At 41.9% G+C, this 21,905-nt stretch overlaps 1 protein-coding gene across 6 annotated transcripts in view; it reads left to right on the forward strand.

Annotated features, from left to right (window-relative positions):
* Positions 1-21,905, forward strand: part of LGR4 (leucine rich repeat containing G protein-coupled receptor 4) — a 111,189-nt gene that overhangs the window by 56,507 nt on the left and 32,777 nt on the right. For 4 of the 6 annotated variants that reach the window (XM_033409674.2, XM_004263937.4, XM_033409668.2 and 1 more), the window contains one exon: positions 8,720-8,791. In XM_033409674.2, the coding sequence (XP_033265565.1) occupies positions 8,730-8,791 (62 nt within the window). In that variant the 5' untranslated portion in view covers positions 8,720-8,729. Of the gene's footprint in view, positions 1-5,117; positions 5,136-8,297; positions 8,504-8,719; positions 8,792-21,905 lie in introns of those variants that run through there. The other 2 variants (XM_033409678.2, XM_033409671.2) reach the window with 2 other exon arrangements.

The following is a 21,905-nucleotide window of genomic DNA, read 5'->3' on the forward strand; positions in this document are numbered from 1 at the left end:
CCTTCAGTGTCTCCTAGGCTGTATTGCTTCACTGAGACCATAAACAATTACAGCATAAAATATTACCTTTGGAAATGAAGTCATGCATCTTTCTTAATTGCTGAACCCTTGTAATTCTGAAGGGGGTATGTTTAAGTCCTCACTCACACACTTGCTAACACAAGCAAATGTGCCTGCACGTATAGGAAAAAAGTGAATCGCAGGGTTTCTTATTTTCTACTAATTATGCACGAAATATGCAGGAGCAGGAATGCCAAAGTAGGAGCCATAATGATAGATTTGGGAAGGACCTTCGAAGTTAGCAAGTTCAGAATATTTTTCAGTAGAGGAGGTTGAGTTCCGGAGGAGCTGGGATTTGTTCTTCCTAATAACTTCCTTTCCTTTCATCCCATGGCAGTAGATGGCTGCTAAAATGATCTTTCTGCAGCAAACGTGACATGCTTAAACTTCCTCTGGCAGCTTTCCATGCTTTTAGAATAAAGTTATGATTTCTAGAGGTCATACACAAAGGCCTTTGGGGACATACTTTCTGCTTGCCTTGGTAGCTTCTCTTGCCAGTTATATCCATTGTGCTTAGAATACTCCAATTCCTGTGTAGTTTTATCTCCTTGACCACTCTGGTTTTATCTCATTTAACATGATATTCCCACTGCCTGGAAGGCACCCTCTACCCAAACAAACAAGTTATCTGATTCAGAGGCTTTCAATTTTTTTTTTTCCTATGAATCCAGTGATGACTATGTTTTACATCATGACCCAATATATATATATGAAATGTAAATAATTGTCATGAAACAATATTTATTCTTTTTCTGTGTGATGTGCTTAACTTTGATATTAACCATTCCTTATATTTCTTTTTATAAGATGCCGTTTGTCACCCACTGAATAGATTTCACATCCCTCTCTGTGCTGCCAGCTTCCTGCGGGAAGGTTGGAAGCGTTTGGGGAATGTTTTTGGTTGCACTAATTAGTGCACCAGGGCACCAGGGATACCAAGCACCTAATAGTGAGCTAGGCAAGACAAGACTGTCTTGCATAACGAAGAACTGTCCTGCACAAAAGCCAATTGCATCTCTGTTGGGAAATAGTGCCGACATAACGAGTGAGACCAGAGATTGAAATAGCAGCTCTCTATAAAGTAATATCTGCCCTTTCCAACTTGGTACCACCGCCCTGCCTTTGGAAGTCTCTCTCTGGTCCCACGTTAGGTTGACCATCTTCCCTCACTCTGCCACGCGGATCACAGTACTTACTGCTTTGTTATTGCAGAGCGCCCTTAGGATAAACACTCTGTCTTCTTTGTCTTTATCTACCTGGGACCGAGCATACAGTCAGTTGCAAACCTAATAGGTGCTCAGTAAAGAGAGAACGAAGAGGCTTGGCCCAGTGTCCTGCAAGTGGATAGCAGAGGCTGGAAAAACGAGCAAAAAACAACAAAAAAGGCAACAAAACAAAACGCAAAAACCCTGCAGGTTTCCTGACTCTGAAGCCAAGCCAGTGCTGTGCATCACGTTATTTGGTTTTGGGCAAGTCCTGGAAAAGAGGATTTCTAGCCACAGGATGAATTATTTTTTCCTGTGGGAGAAATGTGAAGAGGTAGTATCATATATATACTTATTTATAAAAGGCCAACACAAGAATTGATGTTTAACTTATTGATATGTACAGTAAAATACATACTTTTAGTATACAGTTCTAAGAGTTTTGATAAAGGTATACAATCATGTAACCACCAGTCAAAATCAAGATATACAGAGCATTTCCTGTGGGCCAAACTTTCCCTTTGTAGCCGACCTTTCTCCTAACCCATCCATTTATACTTAGCATTGCTGGGTCATAGTCATAAGTATATGTTTAATTTTATAAGAAACTGCCAGACTGTTTTCCAGAATGGTTGTACCGCTAGCAGTGTATGAGAGTTCCCGTTCTTCTGTATCCTCACTAGCACTTGTTATTGTCAGGTTTTTTTTTTTAGCCATTCTGATAGCTGAGTGCTATCTCCTTGTGATTTGATTTGCATTTCCCTAATGACTAATGTTGAACATCTTTTTATGTGCTTTTTGCCATTTGTGTGATCTTCTTGGGTGAAGCGCCTATTCAAATATTTTTGTCCATTTAAAAATCAGGTTTATTTTCTTACTGAGTTTTGAGTGTTCTTTCTGTGTTATAGATACAAATCTTTTATCCCATAGTGTTTTGTGAATGTTTTTTTCCAGTTTGTTTTGTATTTTTTCATTCTCATAACAGTGTCAATAGAGCTTTGGAAGTCTTTAGTGGAAGAATGCTAAAAGGTTCTAAAACAGGGGTTTTAATCCATGAAAGTAGAAGATCATAAAATGAATTAAACATTCTTCTCTATATCTCCTGTAGCCAAAACTTTTTACTGTATTTTTATTATTTTTTAAGATTTGAAGACTATATACTAGGACATTCAAATACCTTAAACAGATAATGACTTTACAACTTGGTAACTTTTCTTGGCAGTGATTAACATTTATCTATTAAGTGACAGTATGGTTGTTGTAGCGGTTCTCCTCTTAAGGATTGCAAGGCTTGGAGAATCAAGTGTTAGATCTGTCCGCTGGGAAGCACTGAGCCTTTGTGCTTGAAACACCAGGGAAGATGCCAGATAGTACGGAGCCAATTTATCCTGCTGCCTAAAATAAGAGTAGAGATATTTCACATGGCATCAGAAGGGTGTCCATCATGCCATCTAGTTGGATTCTAGCAGTGCAAAAACACGTTAAGGTCAGAAAAATATCTCTAGAGCAAAAGCTGATTAAAATGGCATCCACACCATTTTGGCCCCATTTCTGCAGTGTAACTAAAGAGCAGTATCTTTACACATATGTAGCTGTTCTTATTGCTTCCACAATGCAAGAATGCATTTTAGAAAGGTTAAACTTAATTACATATTGCAACAATGTCTCAAGCAGTAATAAGTTAAGAATAGAGTGGAGTGATGGATTTTAATTAAAAGAGTAAAAAAGAGAACTGTGAATATATCTTTTGATATAAAAGCTTCACCATCCTAGCACAGTGCCTTGCACCCATGTGGATAATTGGGTGCTTTGTACATATTTGTTAAATGGGTGACAGTATATCTCCTTGTCTCTGGAAAAGAGACTTAACTAACCTCTTTTCCTTTTGGCACGGTGATTTCCAGGTGTGAAGTTCCCCTCCCATGATGTATGGCCTGCCCAAAATAGCATTGAGATATATTAAGTACTTATGCTTTCATTAAAATATATTTTCAGAGAATTTTTTTTTCCATTTTGCAAATGAAGAGTCTTAGGCATCAAGAGATACCTATGTTCAGAACAATAGCATTTCATGTTGGCAAAAATACATACCATCCAGAGAAAAAGAACCTGGAATGACACCCATGAAATAGGACAGTGGTTATTTCTGGGTATTGATATTGTGGATGCTTCTCCCTGTATTTCAATTCTTTAAAAACAGTGAACGTAGGTTGCCTTGTTATTATAAAAGTAGGGAGCAAAAGAGATCACTTGCCCAAAGATATGGAATCCTGTCAGAAAAGAAATTAAACTCTATATAAGCTTTGTCTAGAACTTTGGTGGTGTATGTGTTATCTATACTACTTGTGCGTGAGAGAGACATTCCCTTCCAATGTGTTCTACCCAGGCTATTTTTCAAATTTAGTTTTAGTTTTTTGTTTTTGTTCAGACAGTAGACATCTGTTAATTGGAGAGCGGCCTGAAAATTTTTGGTGGATGACAAGACCCTAGAAAAGTCATTGGAATAGTATTAGTTCTTAATCATTATCAGCATGTGTCTGTTGAGTCTAAGGACATCACCACCACTTTCTGGAGAATATATTAGAGAATGATGTTTTCTCTAGAACCTGTTTGTAATTTATTAAACATAATTTATCAACTTCTCAGACTGCTGGGTAATATTTGACTTACTATTAACATTATGGCAGCAGCAGTGTAGTTTTATCTAACACAAATAGGAAGGCTTATTCAAAGTTAGATAACGTGGGTCAATAACAGTATATTAAAATTAAATAATTCCATGGCAAAAGGCCCAGACCAGCAAGCATGTGGTGGCAGAGTCCACGGTGGTACACGCTGGGCCATCAGCAAACAGGTTAGGCTCGCTTTGGGAGCATTTTACAAGGTACCTTGTTGAAACATGATGTTCCTCTCTACTCTGTAGATACTTTAATATTAATGAATTTTATGAGGGAAAAAAAAGAGAGTGTAAACACTGGGTAGATTTAGCAGTTTGAATTAAACAGTTGCGCCATTTCACTGTTAATTTTGAAATCAGTGACTGCTGGTGTTGGAGCATTCACCTTTATTTTCCTCGTGGGGTGATGTGCTTTTGCATTTTTGATCTTTGTTGTAAAAATTGGGGAATATTGCATTGGGTGTGATATGCAGGCGTGTGCCCTGTACCAGTTGGTGTACGTTGAAAGGCCCAACTATAAAGAAATCTGTTAGGGAACCAGCATGTATAGAAAAGATACATTCAGGCATTTCCCCCCTACTAAGCAAAAGCTCTAGGTTCTGTGCCCTGCTTCATCACTTACCCTGCTGGACGTCCTCCTGATCTTTCTGAAAATGACTCTTGTCTTTCCTGTCCTTCTAACAATTTCCTATAAGAATGTAATTTCCTCCCTCCCTCCCTTCTCCGTTAACAACTGGGCTTCAACTTTTTTCTTTTAAAACAAAGTACTTGATCTCAAAGAGCTCTTCTATCTTAACAGCTTCGACTCCTGGAGTTCTGGAGTTTAGAATCCAGTTTTGTAGTTGGGAATGACTCCAGGTTCTAGACCTTCTGCACCATTTAGTGTTTCCCTTGTGTAAAAGTGGTTTCTTTTCTGGGAAGGAAGGCCACCAAAGGCGGTGAGATTCTTGGCCTGCTGGCTCTCTGTCCACCAGATTCACACAGCTTCCAGGAGCAGCTAGAATACGGAGGATGATGAGATAACACCTGTTATTTATCTAGCTTCTTATGTGATGAATCTGATCTTCTGCTCTTCACAGCATTCTACAAGGTTTAGTTACTACTTCCTCCATTTATCCAAATGAAGAAGCTAGGAATCAGAAAAGGTGAACAGCTTGCCCAAGATCACAGAGCTAGTGCTGGTGAATCGATAGGTAAGCCTTGGTCTCCCAAGCCTGCACCCTTCCATCCATGCTGGGCTGGCTTCAAGTAAAGCCGTCAGTTCTCTTGAAATTACTCTTCAGAGGTGTTTATGAGTTGGTGGTGCTCTGACCTTGTAAGATTATTTTGTTTTCCATGGTACACTTATTTTCGTTGTAGGAACGCAGGATGGTAGATCTCTGGGTTTAATTACAGATATTCCTGGCAAGATTGTGTTGCTCATAATGAATGTCAAGGCACTGACCTAGAGCTGTTACCTTCTAGCTGAAAATTTTCTATATATACCACTTTTTTACTTATGTATTTTAGTAATTTATAGGCAGATGAGCCCAATATATTTGTAATTATTGGCTTAGGACTTCCATTTGTAAATGGTTACAGTTAACTCATCACCCCCCAGCATCCTTTCCAGCCTCAAGCTCTCTTGCCAGTATTGGTGATGTCAGGTCTGGAATATACTCTTAAGGCTGTCTGTAGGTTGTTTATCACCATTAGTCCTCATTATTTTAAATGAGTACCCACCCACCTTATACTCTGTAATTACATGTTTCCAGAGCTTCTCTGGAGATAACATCTTCCAGGTCCCCCCTCCCTTTCTTTTATTTATTTTCTTTTTTCTCTTCCTTATTCACAAATGCTTTGTAACTGAGGCCTAGAAAATATGATGGAAAATACCTAGAAAGATAGAACTCTGAGTCTGTGAAATTCAGATCAATTTGGAAACAAGTGTTGTTTCTGAACCTGAAGTTTTGAAACAAAACCTCACCACGTGTTTAACACTTATTAGTTTGTAAATATGGAGTCCCACTAATTGCATTTATAGCTCACAGCAAAGCTACCTGTTATGTCTTGTTACTCTGAGGGGGGAAAAAATGAGACAGTTATATAGATGTACGCATTTTTAAAAACTGGAATGCAGGGAAGAGTGTGATATAAATTCTCTCATAATCATGTGTCTTTTCTGGTGAGGCAGTCAGTCAGTTTTTCTGTTGCTGTGATACTCACCTGAATTCAGGTGTGCCAAACTTAAGAGGAAACAGTATGGAGTGCCTCCTTTTGTAAAGTAATAAATTATAGTTGTCCATTCTCCTTTTATTGGAATGACTAAAGAACACCAAAATTGTGTGATGTTTTACAGAATCACTGCTTACTCATTATTATTTTACTTTTCAACGTGAGTAAAAGTTTTGTTGTATTCTTAAGAGTGAATTTATTCGTTAAGGGCAAATGTGCTCCAGTGGGAGTGACTCAGTAGTTTTATAATGGCAAACTAGTAGTCTTTAAATTTTGCGTTGTGGTAAATTTTTCAGAAACATGCCTTTTCCATCAATTGAACCTCATATATCTTCATCAGGGAGGATGAGCCCCTCCATGAAAACTACCAAAAAAAAAAAAAAGTGAATCACAGAAGTATATAATGTCAGGCCAGGAAAACCCCCAATCAATCAGTTCAACTCCCCCATTTTACAGATGAGCAAACTGAGGCCCAGGATGAAACAATATTCCATCTGGCCCCTATTTGGGTGCTATTTCTCTCGCACATTGCTCCAGTGTTTATGAAAAATGAAGGGTTCCCCCTCCCCCTTCTCCAGGGATAATGATAGCTGATTAAATTAGTATCAGGGCCTACATTTAAAAATAATAATTCCTTGAAAAGTATATTAATTTTGTTTTTCTTGTAAGTTATCTTTAGTAGAATTTGAGTTGTTTTTAATGATAGACAATTTTGGAATGCATGTGAATCCGTATGGTCTTGGGATTTGTCTCCAGAGAATTTTCAGAACTTTGTTTCTTCAATGGCTAAAGCTATTTATAGTTCTTTTATTTTTTTATTTTTTTTGCGGTACGCGGGCCTCTCACTGTTGTGGCCTCTCCCGTTGCGGAGCACAGGCTCCGGACGCGCAGGCTCAGCGGCCATGGCTCACGGGCCCAGCTGCTCCGCGGCACGTGGGATCCTCCCGGACCGGGGCACTTACCCGTGTCCCCTGCATCGGCAGGCGGACTCTCAACCACTGCGCCACCAGGGAAGCCCTATAGTTCTTTTTTTAAATCATCAATCAGAAGCGCTCTTCCTGAGATTCATTGATGATTGTGCCAAGGTCTTGGAGGCAGTATCCCTCCCTCTTTTTAACCTTGGTGGGACTCAGGGTTTGCTTTATGTCTTAACTACTTACTGGAGCAAAGTAGCAGGATTCAAATGATATTTTAGAAGACTCAGAGTTTGGAGTTAAGATCTTGGACTGTGGAGCTCACATGTCCTGTTTCACCACTCGTTGGTGGCCTCAGGGAGGTTACTTTGCCCCAGTAAGCCTTGGTTTCCCCAATCGTAAAGTGAGATTTGATACGCAGTCTTATCCCATGATCAGTATTCTCAACATGTTAGCTGCTACTGCTGTTTTTGCAACTGCCATTCTTATTATTCCCAAGCCAAGAAGTTTTCCAAACTTGCCTTGGGAAAGGCTAGTAAGAAGAGATGCAAGTACCGTTTCGAAATGTTTGTGAGGGGAAAGATGGGGAGAAGGGACTCACCTACCTTGATACTCAAGGTGTCCTTTAAAGGAGATTTTTACCTGACCAAAGTAGTGAAAAGAACAGTGGTATTGTTGTCGGCTGCTTTTTGTGTGCTTGATGTCTCTTCCACCTCCTTAGACTATTATGTCTAATCCAGTTGTGGGAAAGTCACACATGTGAATTTTCATGGTGGTTTCTAGAAAGGAGAGACCTGTGGGCTGAGCCAGAGAATTTAACAGCAAATAAGAGGCAGAGGCATCTGGGTAAGGCAGGCAACCCAGAGCCTGCGGGGGCTGTCCCTGGTGAGGCTGCCTTCAGCTGCCTTTTACAGTGTCCAGATTAAGTAGAGTGTGGAAGGAGAAAGCCAGTTCAAAAGGCAGCTGCCAGGGAAGAAGGAAATGGTTAATAAAGAATTTTTTTCAGCTGCTTGAACTAGTTAATTGTCAAGTGATATCGTGGAGTGAGTACCCTCCTTGCTGCTGTCTCTTTAAGGAAAAACTGGAAATGGACCGCATACCTGTCATGTATGCACTTGTTTGCAGCCTGCATCTGTTCATAGGCTAAAAATGAAATCTACTTACAGCTATTACCTGGAGGACTTTTATAGGTTTTGCAGAAAATACGACTGGGGTACAGTTAGGACCTGTTTTATTATCCCTGACAGTGGCTTCAGAAGCCACCCATACCTGCAGATCTCTTTTATCAAGTTCTGGGTGTTCATTTGTTTATTTTTATCAGGTACAGCACTTTGAACACCAGAGCAATGAAAAGCCACACCGGCTCACTCATTGTAGGTCTTTGGAGACATTTTTTTCCAAGAATACTTAAAGGGTGAAAACCCAGGATCTGGGCATGTTATAAATGATGGGACGTAATTTATAATAAAAGATTTAGCTTTTCTGTTTTCTGAGCATTGCATTCTGAAGCTGAATTATGACTATTCCTACGTCTGTCTCATTTTTCTTGCTTCTTTACAAAATTTCAGCACCTAATTATTTTTCTGTTGACTTAAGTGCTTTAAGTCTAATATCACTTAGTTAACAATTTTCTTAACTTTGTTTTCCAGGGATATCAGCATGAACAACATTACTCAGTTACCAGAAGATGCATTTAAGAACTTCCCTTTTCTAGAGGAGCTGTAAGTATTCTTTCGAGAAATGTTTTTTGTTCATTTGTTTGTTTCTCCTATTCTCTTTGGGAGCTCTTATGACAGAGATAGTCTACTGTTTCTCAGGGGGCACTCAGAGAGCTTGGTTCAGTGGCCTTTGTACAGAGGAAATCATATGTCTTGGGGCAAAACAAATTTGAGTTTTTAAGAAGTATGATTGCTGAAGTTATTTTTGAAAGCCAGAACGAAAAGTGCTACTTCCATAGGACTTTTTTTGCCGCAATTATTATGACCATGAATGCTGCAGTGACACAGGTTAATTACAGTGTTATCCCAAGATAACAAGGCTGCAGTGTAATTACCATGGTTGCCACAGGAGTTGCTGTGTGGATAACAGAGCCATAAAGAATAATCCAAAGTATTTCAGGGTCATGATGCAGCAGACAACCTCTACGTGAACGAGCAGAAAACTGTCTCCTTGGACATTGGCAGGTGGTCTTGCGGGTTGGGCTGAGGACATAGCGCATCTTACGGGTCTCTGAGAACATCTTTAACATTAAGGCTGTTTCCGAGCTTGGCGGTGGCATCTCACTGCCAATTTAACAGTTTCTGAAATTGGAAATTTAACAGTTTAAAATTTCCAATTTAACAGTTTACATGGGGGAAAATTTCTTGCCACCTGTTATAACCTCCATTTTGTTTTGCTCTCCACACTTATTTGAAGTTCATCATCCAAATAAGCATTTTTAGATTTTATAGGAATTGGGAACGGTAGATTTTAAGAATCCAGGTTAAAAAAATAAAAGCAGAGTTGACTCACGTTAAATGGAGGCTTTTAAAAACGGCTAAGCCAGTGGGTTATGTAATATGTAGAGGCAAGAAGGTGACAGTTTGATGGTAAGAACATCAAAGAGCTATGGCCCTGAAGGAATCTAAATTCATATTACGGATTGTGCCCTGCAGCCAGCTGTTGAGTATTAGATCCAAGTCAGTGACTGTCTCCTATCTTAACTCGGCCCCTCCCCGCACATGGGGAACAGGAATCAAATATAAGCCAAGCAGGTTGTGCTCGCTGCTTCTGACAGAGTATTGAAACAGCAGTTAAGGATTTAGTGAAGTTAAGGAGAAGTTTTTCTTCCCACACTGCTTAGTTGAACATAATGTTCCCACAGAAAAAATTGGACAGAGATTATGTGCCACTTCCAAGCTTGTGAACTGGGTCAAGTTACTTAACCTCCCTCTGTTCAGTTTCTTTGTCTTTAAGGTGCAGATAAGACAGAATGAATTAAATAGATGTTAAATACTTAGGACAGTGCATGAAGCAGAGTGAGTGTTATGTAAATGCTGGCTGGTATTTATTTCACTATTTTAAAAGTGCCTAAAGGGGAAACAAAGCTGCAGCCTATATACCAACTGTTGCCCTTGGTACAAGGTTTAAATGTATGTTTTACTTTATTTTTGCCTTCTTTTTCCTTGAGTGAACATTAATTCTTTTGTAAGAAATAGCTCTTCAGTTTTAATTAAACATTTAAATTCAATGAAAAAGCAGTGAACTATGTATTTGAATCCCTCACTTCCCACTCACCCAATCGAGCTCTAGGATGCTTCACCTATTTCTTTTTATTTCACATACAGTTTTAGACTTCAGGATTAGTCTCCCTTTACAGAAGTAATTATACAGCGAAAGGCCATTAATGAGCAGTTGTTCAGCCGTTGTATCACCACCAGGGATGTGAGATGCACCGGGTGGGAAACGGAGAAGCCCTCCTTGCTCTGGGTGGGCGGTGTGTGCCGACCAGTTTGTTGCCAGCCAGTGCACTCGGAGGGATTTGGTAGTGGGTGGTGCCTGGATGCGGAGTCCGCCCTGGTTAATCTCTGCTTTGTGAAGTTCGCATCTTGGATTTCTTAAAATCTCAAATGACCGAGCATATGTCAAGCTCATGAATTCTGTCAACCGAGAGTTTTAATTGGAACCAAATTGGATTTGACTGCTAGTCCTTTGTAGGAGGTCATGTTCTCTCTGCATTCTGCTCATGGCAGTGAGGAAGCCCATCAAATCAAGTCTGTACAGCTTCTCCAAATACTGTATGGGATTTCAAACATGAATTCAGTCAGGAGAGTTGATGGTTAATTTTACAGAATTCTTCAGAATAGTCTTTAATATGCTGGGAATACTTAAGGCATTCAAGAAATTTCTAACATAGAAATTTCTTTTCTATGTTAATAGAAATAACATAGAAATTTCTTTTCTATGTTAATAGAATCAGGGTAAAAAGCCCATGTTTTTTCTTTATAAAACACTGCAGTTGGGTTCGACATTCCAAAATGATGCTGCATGAGTATTGTAATATTTCATAAACAGCGTCACCCTTTGTCCAGAAGTCATCTGGAAGTCATTTAAGTGTAATTGTGAAGCTAAAGTGCCCTGAGCAGAAATGAGTGATTTACTGAGGATTTTTTTTTTTTTCCCCATGATAGTTAATAAGGTGCGCTTTACAAGAGGTGACTGGTTTGGCCGAATTTTATATGATAACCCAGAATGCTGGGAATATTGGGTGGAATCACTTCCCAACTTAATAAGTGTTTATAGACACTTACACATTCACTTATTCTTTTGACAAACACTGAATCCTGCTCTGTGCCAGGTCCTGTGGTCGGTGTCAGGGATACCGAGACAAGTAAGTATGGTGTTTGTCCTTGGAGCTGACAGTTTGTCTAGAGCTGTGCTGTAGCCACAGGTGGTTATTTAAATCTAGATTTACAAAAATTAAAATTAAATGAAAAACCCAGTTCTTGGGCTTCCCTGGTGGCGCAGTGGTTGGGAGTCCGCCTGCCGATGCAGGGGACACAGGTTCGTGCCCCGGTCCGGGAAGATCCCACATGCCGCGGAGCGGCTAGGCCCGTGAGCCATGGCCGCTGAGCCTGCGCGTCCGGAGCCTGTTGCTCCGCAACGGGAGAGGCCACAGCGGTGAGAGGCCCGCGTACCGCAAAAACAAACAAACAAACAAAAAAAACACCCAGTTCTTTAGTTGAATTAGCCATCTTTCATGTGCTCAGTAACCACCTGTGCCTAGTGGCTATTGTGATGGACTGTGTGGATATAGAAATTTTCCATCATTGCAGAAAGTTCAGTTGGATAACATGGGTCCAGAGGAAGAGGTGGAACCAACACTTGGTGCGACGTGGTAAAGACGGTCCAACAAGTGAATGCTGGGTCAGCAGAAGCCTGAAATAACCTGTTTACTTGAGACTGGAGGATTTGGGAAAAGCTTTCCAGAATAGCTTCAGCTGAGTCTTGAAGGACACGTGGGAATTAGCCAGGTGAGGATGAGTAGTAAGGGCGCTCCAGGAAGACCCTTATAGCATGTGCAAAGGCATGGAGGTAGACATTTCAGAAGTGTTAGGACACTTAGGAAGTGTTAGGAAGTTGTTAGTTATTCCAGTTGAAATACAGAGAAATGTGAAATACTGAAAGGTAGAGAAATGTTAGGAGATGTGGCCAGATCATCAGGGGCCTTTTTTTGTGTGTGTGCGGTACGCGGGCCTCTCACTGTTGTGGCCTCTCCCGTTGCGGAGCGCAGGCTCCGGACGCGCAGGCTCAGCGGTCACGGCTCACGGGCCCAGCCGCTCCGCGGCATGTGGGATCTTCCCAGACCGGGGCACAAACCCGTGTCCCCTGCATCGGCAGGCGGACTCTCAACCACTGCGCCACCAGGGAAGCCCCCATCAGGGGACTTTTTAAGCTAAGGATTCCAGACTTTATCCTGAAGGAGTTGAATTGGGTATGAGGGTGAGCGATAGGGAGGCGACTAGGATTCTTTGTCCTGAATGACTAGATGCCATTCACTGATATTTTTTCCCCCTTCTTTCTCTGGGTATCTTAAAACATAGGGTCTGGCTCTAAATTCAATACATAAAATGTCTAAAATCTTGGGACAGTCTCTTGTTTCCTCAGTTTCCTACTCTTTATTATTTTTTTTTTTGGCGGTACACGGGCCTCTCACTGTTGTGGCCTCTCCCGTTGCGGAGCACAGGCTCCGGACGCGCAGGCTCAACGGCCATGGCTCATGGGCCCAGCCGCTCCGCGGCATGTGGGATCTTCCCGGACCGGGGCACGAACCCGTGTCCCCTGCATCGGCAGGCGGACTCTCAACCACTGCGCCACCAGGGAAGCCCCCCTACTCTTTAAAATGGGACTCTTCACTGTAGTATTGTAAAGGGAAGAGGGGATTATTTACATAAAAGTGTTTTGTGACCAAGAAGTGCTACGTTGACATGAGTAATGTAAATTTCACTAATCCCCTTAAACATTGCAGTCTTTCTTGAAGTATTTGGGGGAGAGGTTGTTTTGCCTGGAGATGGGAGTTGGAGTGGGCCGATATAGGTTTCTGTTAGCGACGTGAAAGGAAAGGCAGAATTTTGGGGAAATATTAATTTAGCATCCACAGGATGGGTTATCTTATGTGATGCTGCCGCAACTATTTTTGGCTCTCCTTGGGACCTGTCAGGGCATTGGTAGCCATTTAGGGAATGGCTGAAATGTGGAGTTGTGAAATTGATTTAATTAGAAACAGCAGAAGGAATATCCAACTACTTTTCTGTAGCCTCCCACTGAGAAATCAATCCATGGATGTTACTTTGAGCTTAGATGTTGCAACAGCAGTGGAAACGGTTGCCAGCTTTGGCACTTGCACAGTTATTGTTTAATACATACTATAAGACTGGGCTAGTTCTATCCATTTCAAAATGTACTTTGACTTTGGAACTCTTTGCAATGCTAAAGTGAAAATTAGGTCTCTGAGTACTCGTTTTTTTGGTGCGTAGGACAATTAATTCTAAGTAGAGGCATTACTGTACAAAAGAGGACTAGTAAGTAATTTGAACAGGGAGATACAGAGTGGGTCAAAACTAAAAATTTTAAATACTTTAATTTAGCCAATACTTACATATAAAACTGTATACACACACATACATGCACACAATATTCAATGTGTGTACATTTCTTTCTGAGCCTTTTGAAAGTAAGTTGTAATCATAATTTTCCTTTGTCTCTAAATAGTGCATTGTTTATTCCAAAAACACAAGGACTTTTGCTTAAATAATTGCAGTACTGTTGTCAAACTCAGAAAACTAGCATTGATATGTATTATCTGGTCTGTAATTCTTGTTCAGATTTGATAGCTGTTCCACTAATATTCTTTTTTTTTTTTTTTTTTTTTTTGTGGTACACGGGCCTCTCACTGTTGTGGCCTCTCCTGTTGCGGAGCACAGGCTCCGGACGTGCAGGCTCAGCGGCCATGGCTCACGGGCCCAGCCGCTCCGCGGCATGTGGGATCTTCCCGGACCAGGGCATGAGCCCGTGTCCCCTGCATCGGCAGGCGGACTCTCAACCACTGCGCCACCAGGGAAGTCCCTCCTCTTAATTTCTAAGCTATGATACGGCCTCAAGAGGCACAGGATTGGAAGGAAGCTTAAGAGGACATCTATTTACTATCGTCTGCAATTCTATGTCCACAGCTAACCATCAAAGGTGGTTGGCTGCCCAACATTTCCCATAGTAATAAGTTCATTGAACAAAACACTTGTTAACAAGGAGGTCTTCCTAGAATGAGGTTTTCTGGTCTAGCCACACCATCTTATAGATGAGAATATCAAGGCTCAGCAGTGAGTATGTATCTGAGCTAGAATTAGACCTACCTAGTTCAGAGCCATGTCCACTATATCCTGTCACCTTTCATATCTCTGAGATACATAAGTAGTCTCAAATAGTCCTACTGGGTTGTTTAGAGTTCTAGAAAATAGCTGACGATTGTTCTCTTCCAGTACTTACAAGGAATTTCCTTTGCTTCCAAACTAACGTTTGACTTGCTTAACATTTACTCCCTTGATGAAGGCTTCTCAGATAAGTTTTATCAACTGCAATAATTTCCCCCCAAAAGGCAGAAGAGTTCCTCAGTCGCTCCAGTGGTATTTGATTGTTAAAAATATTACATTCTTTGAAGCATTCTCTTGTCCCACTTTTTAGTGCTCTGATAGGATGCCTTGGTAGCGATGATCCCTACACTTGCTGTTGGGAAGTACATAATCATCTCACAGAGGAGTATCAATACTCTGATTCATACCATTCCCTGTGTGTCATGTGGAAAGCTCTCAGATTAGATTATAAGGATGAAAAGAGAAATGTACAAGAAAAGAAACCTTGTACTAATTGGCCCTACTGTGTACCAGCTAGGCCCTCCTAGAACAACCATTGTTTTGTTTCAACTCATAAAACTCTGTAAGCTATATTTATTCCCATTTTGCTGATGAGGAAGCTGAGTTTTTCCTCAGAGAGGTTGAGTAACTTTCCCAAGGTCACACAGCATGTTAGCAATGGGCCTGGTAGACGTGGAAAGGATGAGGAAAGACTTATTAGACAATCCATTGATTCACCAAACTTGTGTTAGGTAAAGCGTTATGTGCAGTATTGAATTAAACCGGGATTCTTGCCTTCGAGAGAGATGAGTGAATGGTGTTGTAGAGTTACGGGAGTTCAAAGGAGAAGGGAAATAACTTCAAGCAAAAAGATTAGGGAAGGCTTCATCAAAGAGCTGGCATTTCTGGAGAGCCTCGAGGGATAGTAGGAGTTATTCATGAGGAGATGTGGAAAAAGGAGGATGAGCAAAGATATGGCGACAGACTGGGATAGGGAGAGGAATGCTGTGGTATTTGGTTTGAGTTTAGGGCTGAATTCCTGAAAGGAAATTATGGGAAAGAAACCTTGAAAGGAGTTCAGGGCCAGGCGGAGGACCTTTCTTGGCAGACTCATGGAGGAGTGTCAAGTTTTGAGTGGCTATGGAAGTTTTCTGAGCTAGGAAATGACTTGATCAGATGTGACCTTCCATGAGTATAATCTCATAGCAGAGGTTAGGATGCTTGGGATTAAGAGAGTGTAGGAGACTGATGAAGATGATAATGGCAATAGTCCAGTTGAGACTTGTGAGACTCTGAACTAGGGTAGATGAGAGGCAGCGAGAGCGAGGAGGGAACTCAGCCAAAGATGTTATGGGAATAGAAGCAAGAGGACATCTCAGCTGGGATGACAGGGGGTGTCGTCGATAACACTTCATTTTTAGATTACCAGGAGTCTGGTGGTGCTTTGACAAAATGAAAGACCATGCAGAAAGAGAAACTTTCAGAAGAGAAGACAGCATATGCAGTTTTTGAGCATACATCTTGAATTTAGGTGAGAGGTGGGTAGGGGTGTCTGGAAATATAGGTGTGGAGTTGAGACTAGAGATTTATGGGTGTGGATTATAGAATGGAGTTTCATGGGTATAGATTTTAGAGTCTTTTATTTTGAGGGGATTACTGGAAACATTAGGTTGAAAGAGCTTGCCAAGGGAGAGAGGGTAGAAGGAAAAGGAAGGAGGCCAAAGACAACTTGTTGGGAAACACTTGAATCAGGGTGTGGGAAGAAGACCAAGTGCCAGAGAAGCAGGAGAACTAGGGCAGAGCTGTGCCCGGGGAGCTGCAGGAGGGGAGGTTTTTCACAAGAAATGAAGGATCAACATTGACATGCTAGAGAAAGGTGCCCACAGCCAGATTATGAGAAAAGGCCTTGAATTTAAGTTGTGGTTTTTTTTTTTTTTTTTGCGGTACGCGGGCCTCACTGTTGCGGCCTCTCCCGTTGTGGAGCACAGGCTCCAGACGCGCAGGCTCAGCGGCCACGGCTCACGGGCCCAGCCACTCCGTGGCATGTGGGATCTTCCCGGACCGGGGCACGAACCCACGTCCCCTGCATCGGCAGGTGGACTCTCAACCACTGCGCCACCAGGGAAGCCCTAAGTTGTGTTTTTTCCTTAAGAGTCATTTCTACTGAGAGTTGTGAGAGTAACTTTGGGATAAAGAAGTTCATCATGAAGCAGGCATTTGGGGACTGCTAGTAGGTAGTTTCTGGTTTGGGGAGAGAAGGTAAAGTTTGGAATATGTCCTGTATCTGACAGGAGTCCACAGGGTGTAAGAGACAAAAACCCAGCTGAGGTATAATAGAGGATTTATTGTTTCATGTAGATCTAGGAAGTCTAGAGGTGGAGTTGGCTTCAGATGGTCCTGGATCTCGAGGTTTCACAGTTGTGAGAGTTTTCTCATGCTTCAGCTTCAGTTGTCTCTACTTTTGTGTTTTGGCTTTGTTCTTTGTTCTATAGTGGGAGAAATAACCTTCAGCAGCCCCCACGTACATCTTTGCATATTGAGATCCAAGATGAATATCTAAAGTCTTCCTCGCTGCTTTCAGCAGAAAAGTCCTAGGAGAACTTTCATTGGCCAGGTTGGCTTCATGTGCCTGTCCTTGAACCAGTCACTCTCTTCTATTTGGGTTGGTATGGTCCATCCTGGGTCCTGGGCTCATCCTCACTAGGACCGCCTGGAGTAGAGAAGAAGTCCCCCAAACGAAGCAGAAGGGGGAAGGAAGACACGCCTGAGAGAAAGAAACTATAGTTATCACGGCTCACTGGAACCTAGTGAGTAGACAGCTGTAAGACATGTTTGTTTACTTGGGTCAACCTGAAATGAACAAAGGATCACTGAAGAATAGGAAGGTTAAAGCCTAGATAATATAAATTTACAGTGGAACCAACAGGCTCTGTAACTTTGTCCTATAGTGCTTAGCAGCTTAGAAGTAGAGGCAGTGAAACATGTGATATACTCAGAATTGGGGTTTGATAAGTTAGTGTTTCATAAGCAACTAGGGGAAATCAAACAGGAGAATCAACAGTTCGTTGTTAAAGTGTTTCACCTGGGATTTAGAAAGTGTAGCGAGGCTAATGAAACCACAGTTTGCTGGCTCATTTACCTATTTGAATCAAAGCTAATTATTTGTTCTTTGACTAAAGGTAGTACTGACTACAAGTAAGTGAAAATGTCTTTAATATTCTACTGGCATGATTGAATTTTCCAGTAAGGAAATAGGCTAAGTCATTTCTTTCATGTATTGTCCACTCTTAGTCAAGTCATGCGTATTTAACACAATTTTTTTATGCTTTCGTAGAATTTTAACTCAGAATTTGTTCATCATTTTCCCCTGCTGGAATTTATGTGTACATCAAAGATTATGTTAGAGCTGCTAGAAATATTTGTTTCATTGATGCACTTGCCTTTGTAAGGAAATGATCCTAAAATCAATGCATACTCAATTTTTAAAGTCTAGATGCATAGAAAGATAAGGAGAAGGGAGGAAAAATAATCACCTATTATCTTACACTGAGCAATACCAACGGTTAATATTTTGTTGTTTATACTTCCCGACTTTTCTCTTAGTATATGTATGTAATTTCTTTTCTCAGCGTGATTAGTTAAGACCAATCAGAATTTACTCATGGAGGTAAGTCATATTTGAATAAACCCAGGCTGTGCCAGGAAGGCTTGAGTGGGTATGTGGTAGGCAACCAACAGTATGTACCATAGTTCCTCTCTATCCAATTCACATCTTACCCATTTTTATTCAGTCTGTTTTGAGCCCTTTCTGCCATAAGAAGCCTTCCCTGGTCCTTATCCAAATTCCTCTTGCACTTTCTCTGCCCCTCACCATTTAGTGCTGGATTGAGTGTCTTGTTATTTTGTGCTCTAAGCGTATCAGTGCGCACCTGTCTATTCAACTCCATGGACTTTCCTCTAAGCGCAGCACTTATTGTCACACACCTCCTGCATGACCTTTGGTGACAGTGACCACATTTTTGAATTTGAAATTGAGGGAAGGGTTAAGACAAAGGATCTCCTCTTATTTTGAGTTTATTATCAGCCTATATAAAAACTAAATTCCATTGACGTCTTATGTTTAATGAATTATCCTTATTTAAAAGAAAAGAAAGGAGAAATGTTTTGGGAAAACTCAGTACTTAACTTTGCCATACCTATGGTGTTTGACTTGTAGTAGAAGGTCAATATTTGTTGGTGATGTTAGCTGTAATTTTTTTTTTTCAGCTGTAACATATTTCCTCATATGGCTAGATATTACATGTGTTTAGTGCCAGAAGATAAATGACTAGGTTGTCAGGATAAACTTTGCTCAGGAAATGTAACTATTGCCAGGGTTTTTATTGATTTGCCTATAAATTAAAGTCTTCTGTGGGTTACTTACTATAAGAGGAAGTGAGAGACACAAAAGGGCAGTCGGGTGCCAGTGGAACTTAAGTTTCTTTGAATTGAATAAAGCTCTTTTAGTATGTGGACTAGTTCTAGATGGCCTGTAGACTGAGTTTTAGCAAGGACAAGCTTATTTTTATTTTTTTATTTATTTATTTTTTGTGGTACATGGGCCTCTCACCGTTGTGGCCTCTCCCGTTGCGGAGCACAGGCTCCGGACGTGCAGGCTCAGCGGCCATGGCCCATGGGCCCAGCTGCTCTGCGGCACGTGGGATCCCCCTGGACCGGGGCACGAACCCGCGTCCCCTGCACCGGCAGGCGGACTCTCAACCACTGCGCCACCAGGGAAGCCCAGACAAGCTTATTTTTTGTTAAGCATTACTGCTTTCATTTTTGTGCATTTAGACAGAACTATGTAATATGATATATATATGAAATAATTTTCCCCTTCTCTGTGAAGGAAGACTACATTAAAAAACCTTGGGAATAATAAGGGTTCTTAATACATGCATGTTCAAAAAATATATTTAATTTTTACATATTCTTCCATGAAAGTTATATGAAAGTATAAAACTCTTCCCTGGTATGTGAAGAAATAGGGTAAAACATGGTTAGTTGATTCAGGACTCTCTGCTCCACTGTGGCAGATGAAGTTTATTTAACCTTGGTGGGAAGAATGTCCAAGGAGACCTGTCAAGGATGCTAGTCAGTTGTTGGCCCTCCGTATTACCAAGAAAACAGCCACATCCTTTGGTCCTTTGAAAGTCAGTCACAAAACAACATGGTTTTGTCTCTAGAGTTTCCATTATTTTGTTTTGATTACCTTATTTTATTTCTAAAATTTACATTCTTTAGCTATGCTGTAGGATCTTAGACAAGGCACAGAGGAAACAGAGGCTCACTTTCCTCATCTGTTTAAAAAAAAAATAACAGGAGCAGGCCCACTGCAACATGGTGGGGTAATGACAATGAAAACTGTTACCCAAATGTTAGTTTTTGTTAAGATGTACTGATACCAAATATCCCTAAATGGGAACAGTACACTTCTTGAATTCTTAATTTTTCACAGGATCCAGCAGAGTTCTGAGCCCCTAGTAGGGCCTTAAGATATAAATAAGTAGGGGCTTCCCTGGTGGCGCAGTGGTTGAGAATCTGCCTGCCAATGCAGGAGACATGGGTTCGAGCCCTGGTCTGGGAAGGTCCCACATGCCGCGGAGCAACTAGGCCCATGAGCCACAGTTACTGAGCCTGTGCGTCTGGAGCCTGTGCTCCGCAACTAGAGAGGCCGCGAGGCCGCGATAGTGAGAGGCCCGCGCGTGGCGATGAAGAGTGGCCCCCGCTTGCCACAACTAGAGAAAGCCCTCGCACAGAAACGAAGACCCAACACAGCCAAAATTAAATTAATAAATTAATAAACTCCTACCCCCAGCATCTAAAAAAAAAAAAAGAAGATATAAATAGATGATTAAGGACTTATTAGAGGTACACATTATAAGTTTTTTTAAATTTTACTTTTAAAACTGTTGCAAACATTTTGGGTCCTGCTGATGTCAGATTATATTTAATAGGAGAGCGTCACTCACCTCCTGTTGGATGCTTTCCCGTGCGTGGCCTTCCTGGCCCAGATCAGGTTTGAACTGGACGCGCCATCTCTGAAGGCAGAGTCAGGGCTCGTGGTTGCGTCTGTGGAACTTGGCACAGAGCGTGGCACCGTGCTGGTGCACCCCCTCGAGAGAATTTAACGGCATCGCAGGAGGGGCGGCCCGGATATGTGTGGGTCCCATCTGTGAGAGGTCGTATGCGTGGCGTTGAATGGGGGTGGGGACACATAGGTGTGGAAAGAAATGGTGAGGGAGGTGAGAAGCCGTGGCCAAGGGGTAGATATATGGGGCCCAGAAGGGAAGGGTGGTGCTCACAGCTGTTCTTCTGGCAGGACTTGCCACAAGGCCAGGCCGTCTGGTAACCACCTCTGCAAAGAGGCGGTGGGCATGTGAGCGGCTGGGAGGCTGTGGCTCTGTCACCTAGGGTCCAGGTCCACTCCACCAGGGGTCAGAGAGGTTGCCACAAGCACATCTCTCCGTTGTTGGCGTGCAGCACATGCTGGGGCCTGGGTCTTCCTGCTGCAGTTGCTTTGCCTCCCTCTGCTCACTCCTCACGACAGCTGCTGGAAGCTTCTGACCCCTCCTCCGCCCTCCCCTCAGCCAGCCCGTGTGTCTAGTCAGTGTGGACAGTATAGTCCTTACCCCACTGATTCTTGGCTGGAATTCCAGCCAAATGGCTACGGGGACATTTCTGTCATAGACCAGAAGAAACCTAAATCCAGGCACTTCTCAGAGACATAACACCAATTGGCATACTCTCTGTTTCACACTCGCCTCCCTTGTTGCTTTAAATTGCTTCCCAGATGAAGAAATCCCAGTCTATTCAGCGTATCTCACAAAGGTATGAACCCTCTGGCACAGGTGACCATGGACCAGTGTCCATTTAACCAGCGCTGTTCCTGCTTTCCTTCTTCTGGGAGGCATGGCAGATAGAAAATATCATGTAGCATATGCACTAAGAATCGAGGATATAATTGAAAACTCTAGCTTCCCCTAAAAGGAGCCCCTAATGTGAATCCATGGTCCTTATGAATAAAAATGCACACAAAACAGACTCATAAAGACATTATACGCTGAGCCACTTGTATCCTGTTTCCTGGAATGGTTCCAAATCCGAAGGGAGCGTGAGGCTAATGGATCAGTTTCCCTTTCCTCCACCCTTTCTCTGTCTCTACCCTCTCCATCTCTGCTTCTGGGACTGTTTTAACAAGCAGAATAAATAGGAGTTGCCTTGAGATAGACTGTGTCCCCATTTGAAGTCCTGCTAGACTTGTTTTAATTCTGTGCGATTGTGTGCACGACCAAGCGTGTGTTGAGATAACACTGTTGACCCGGGAGACTGGTGTTCTCATGTTCAAGGTCCATCCCACTTCCTTAAGAAAATATACTACCAGAACAGGTTAAGAGAGAAAATTGTTGCC

Source organism: Orcinus orca, chromosome 8, assembly GCF_937001465.1.
Source record: "Orcinus orca chromosome 8, mOrcOrc1.1, whole genome shotgun sequence".
Classification (NCBI taxonomy): Eukaryota; Metazoa; Chordata; class Mammalia; order Artiodactyla; family Delphinidae; genus Orcinus; species Orcinus orca.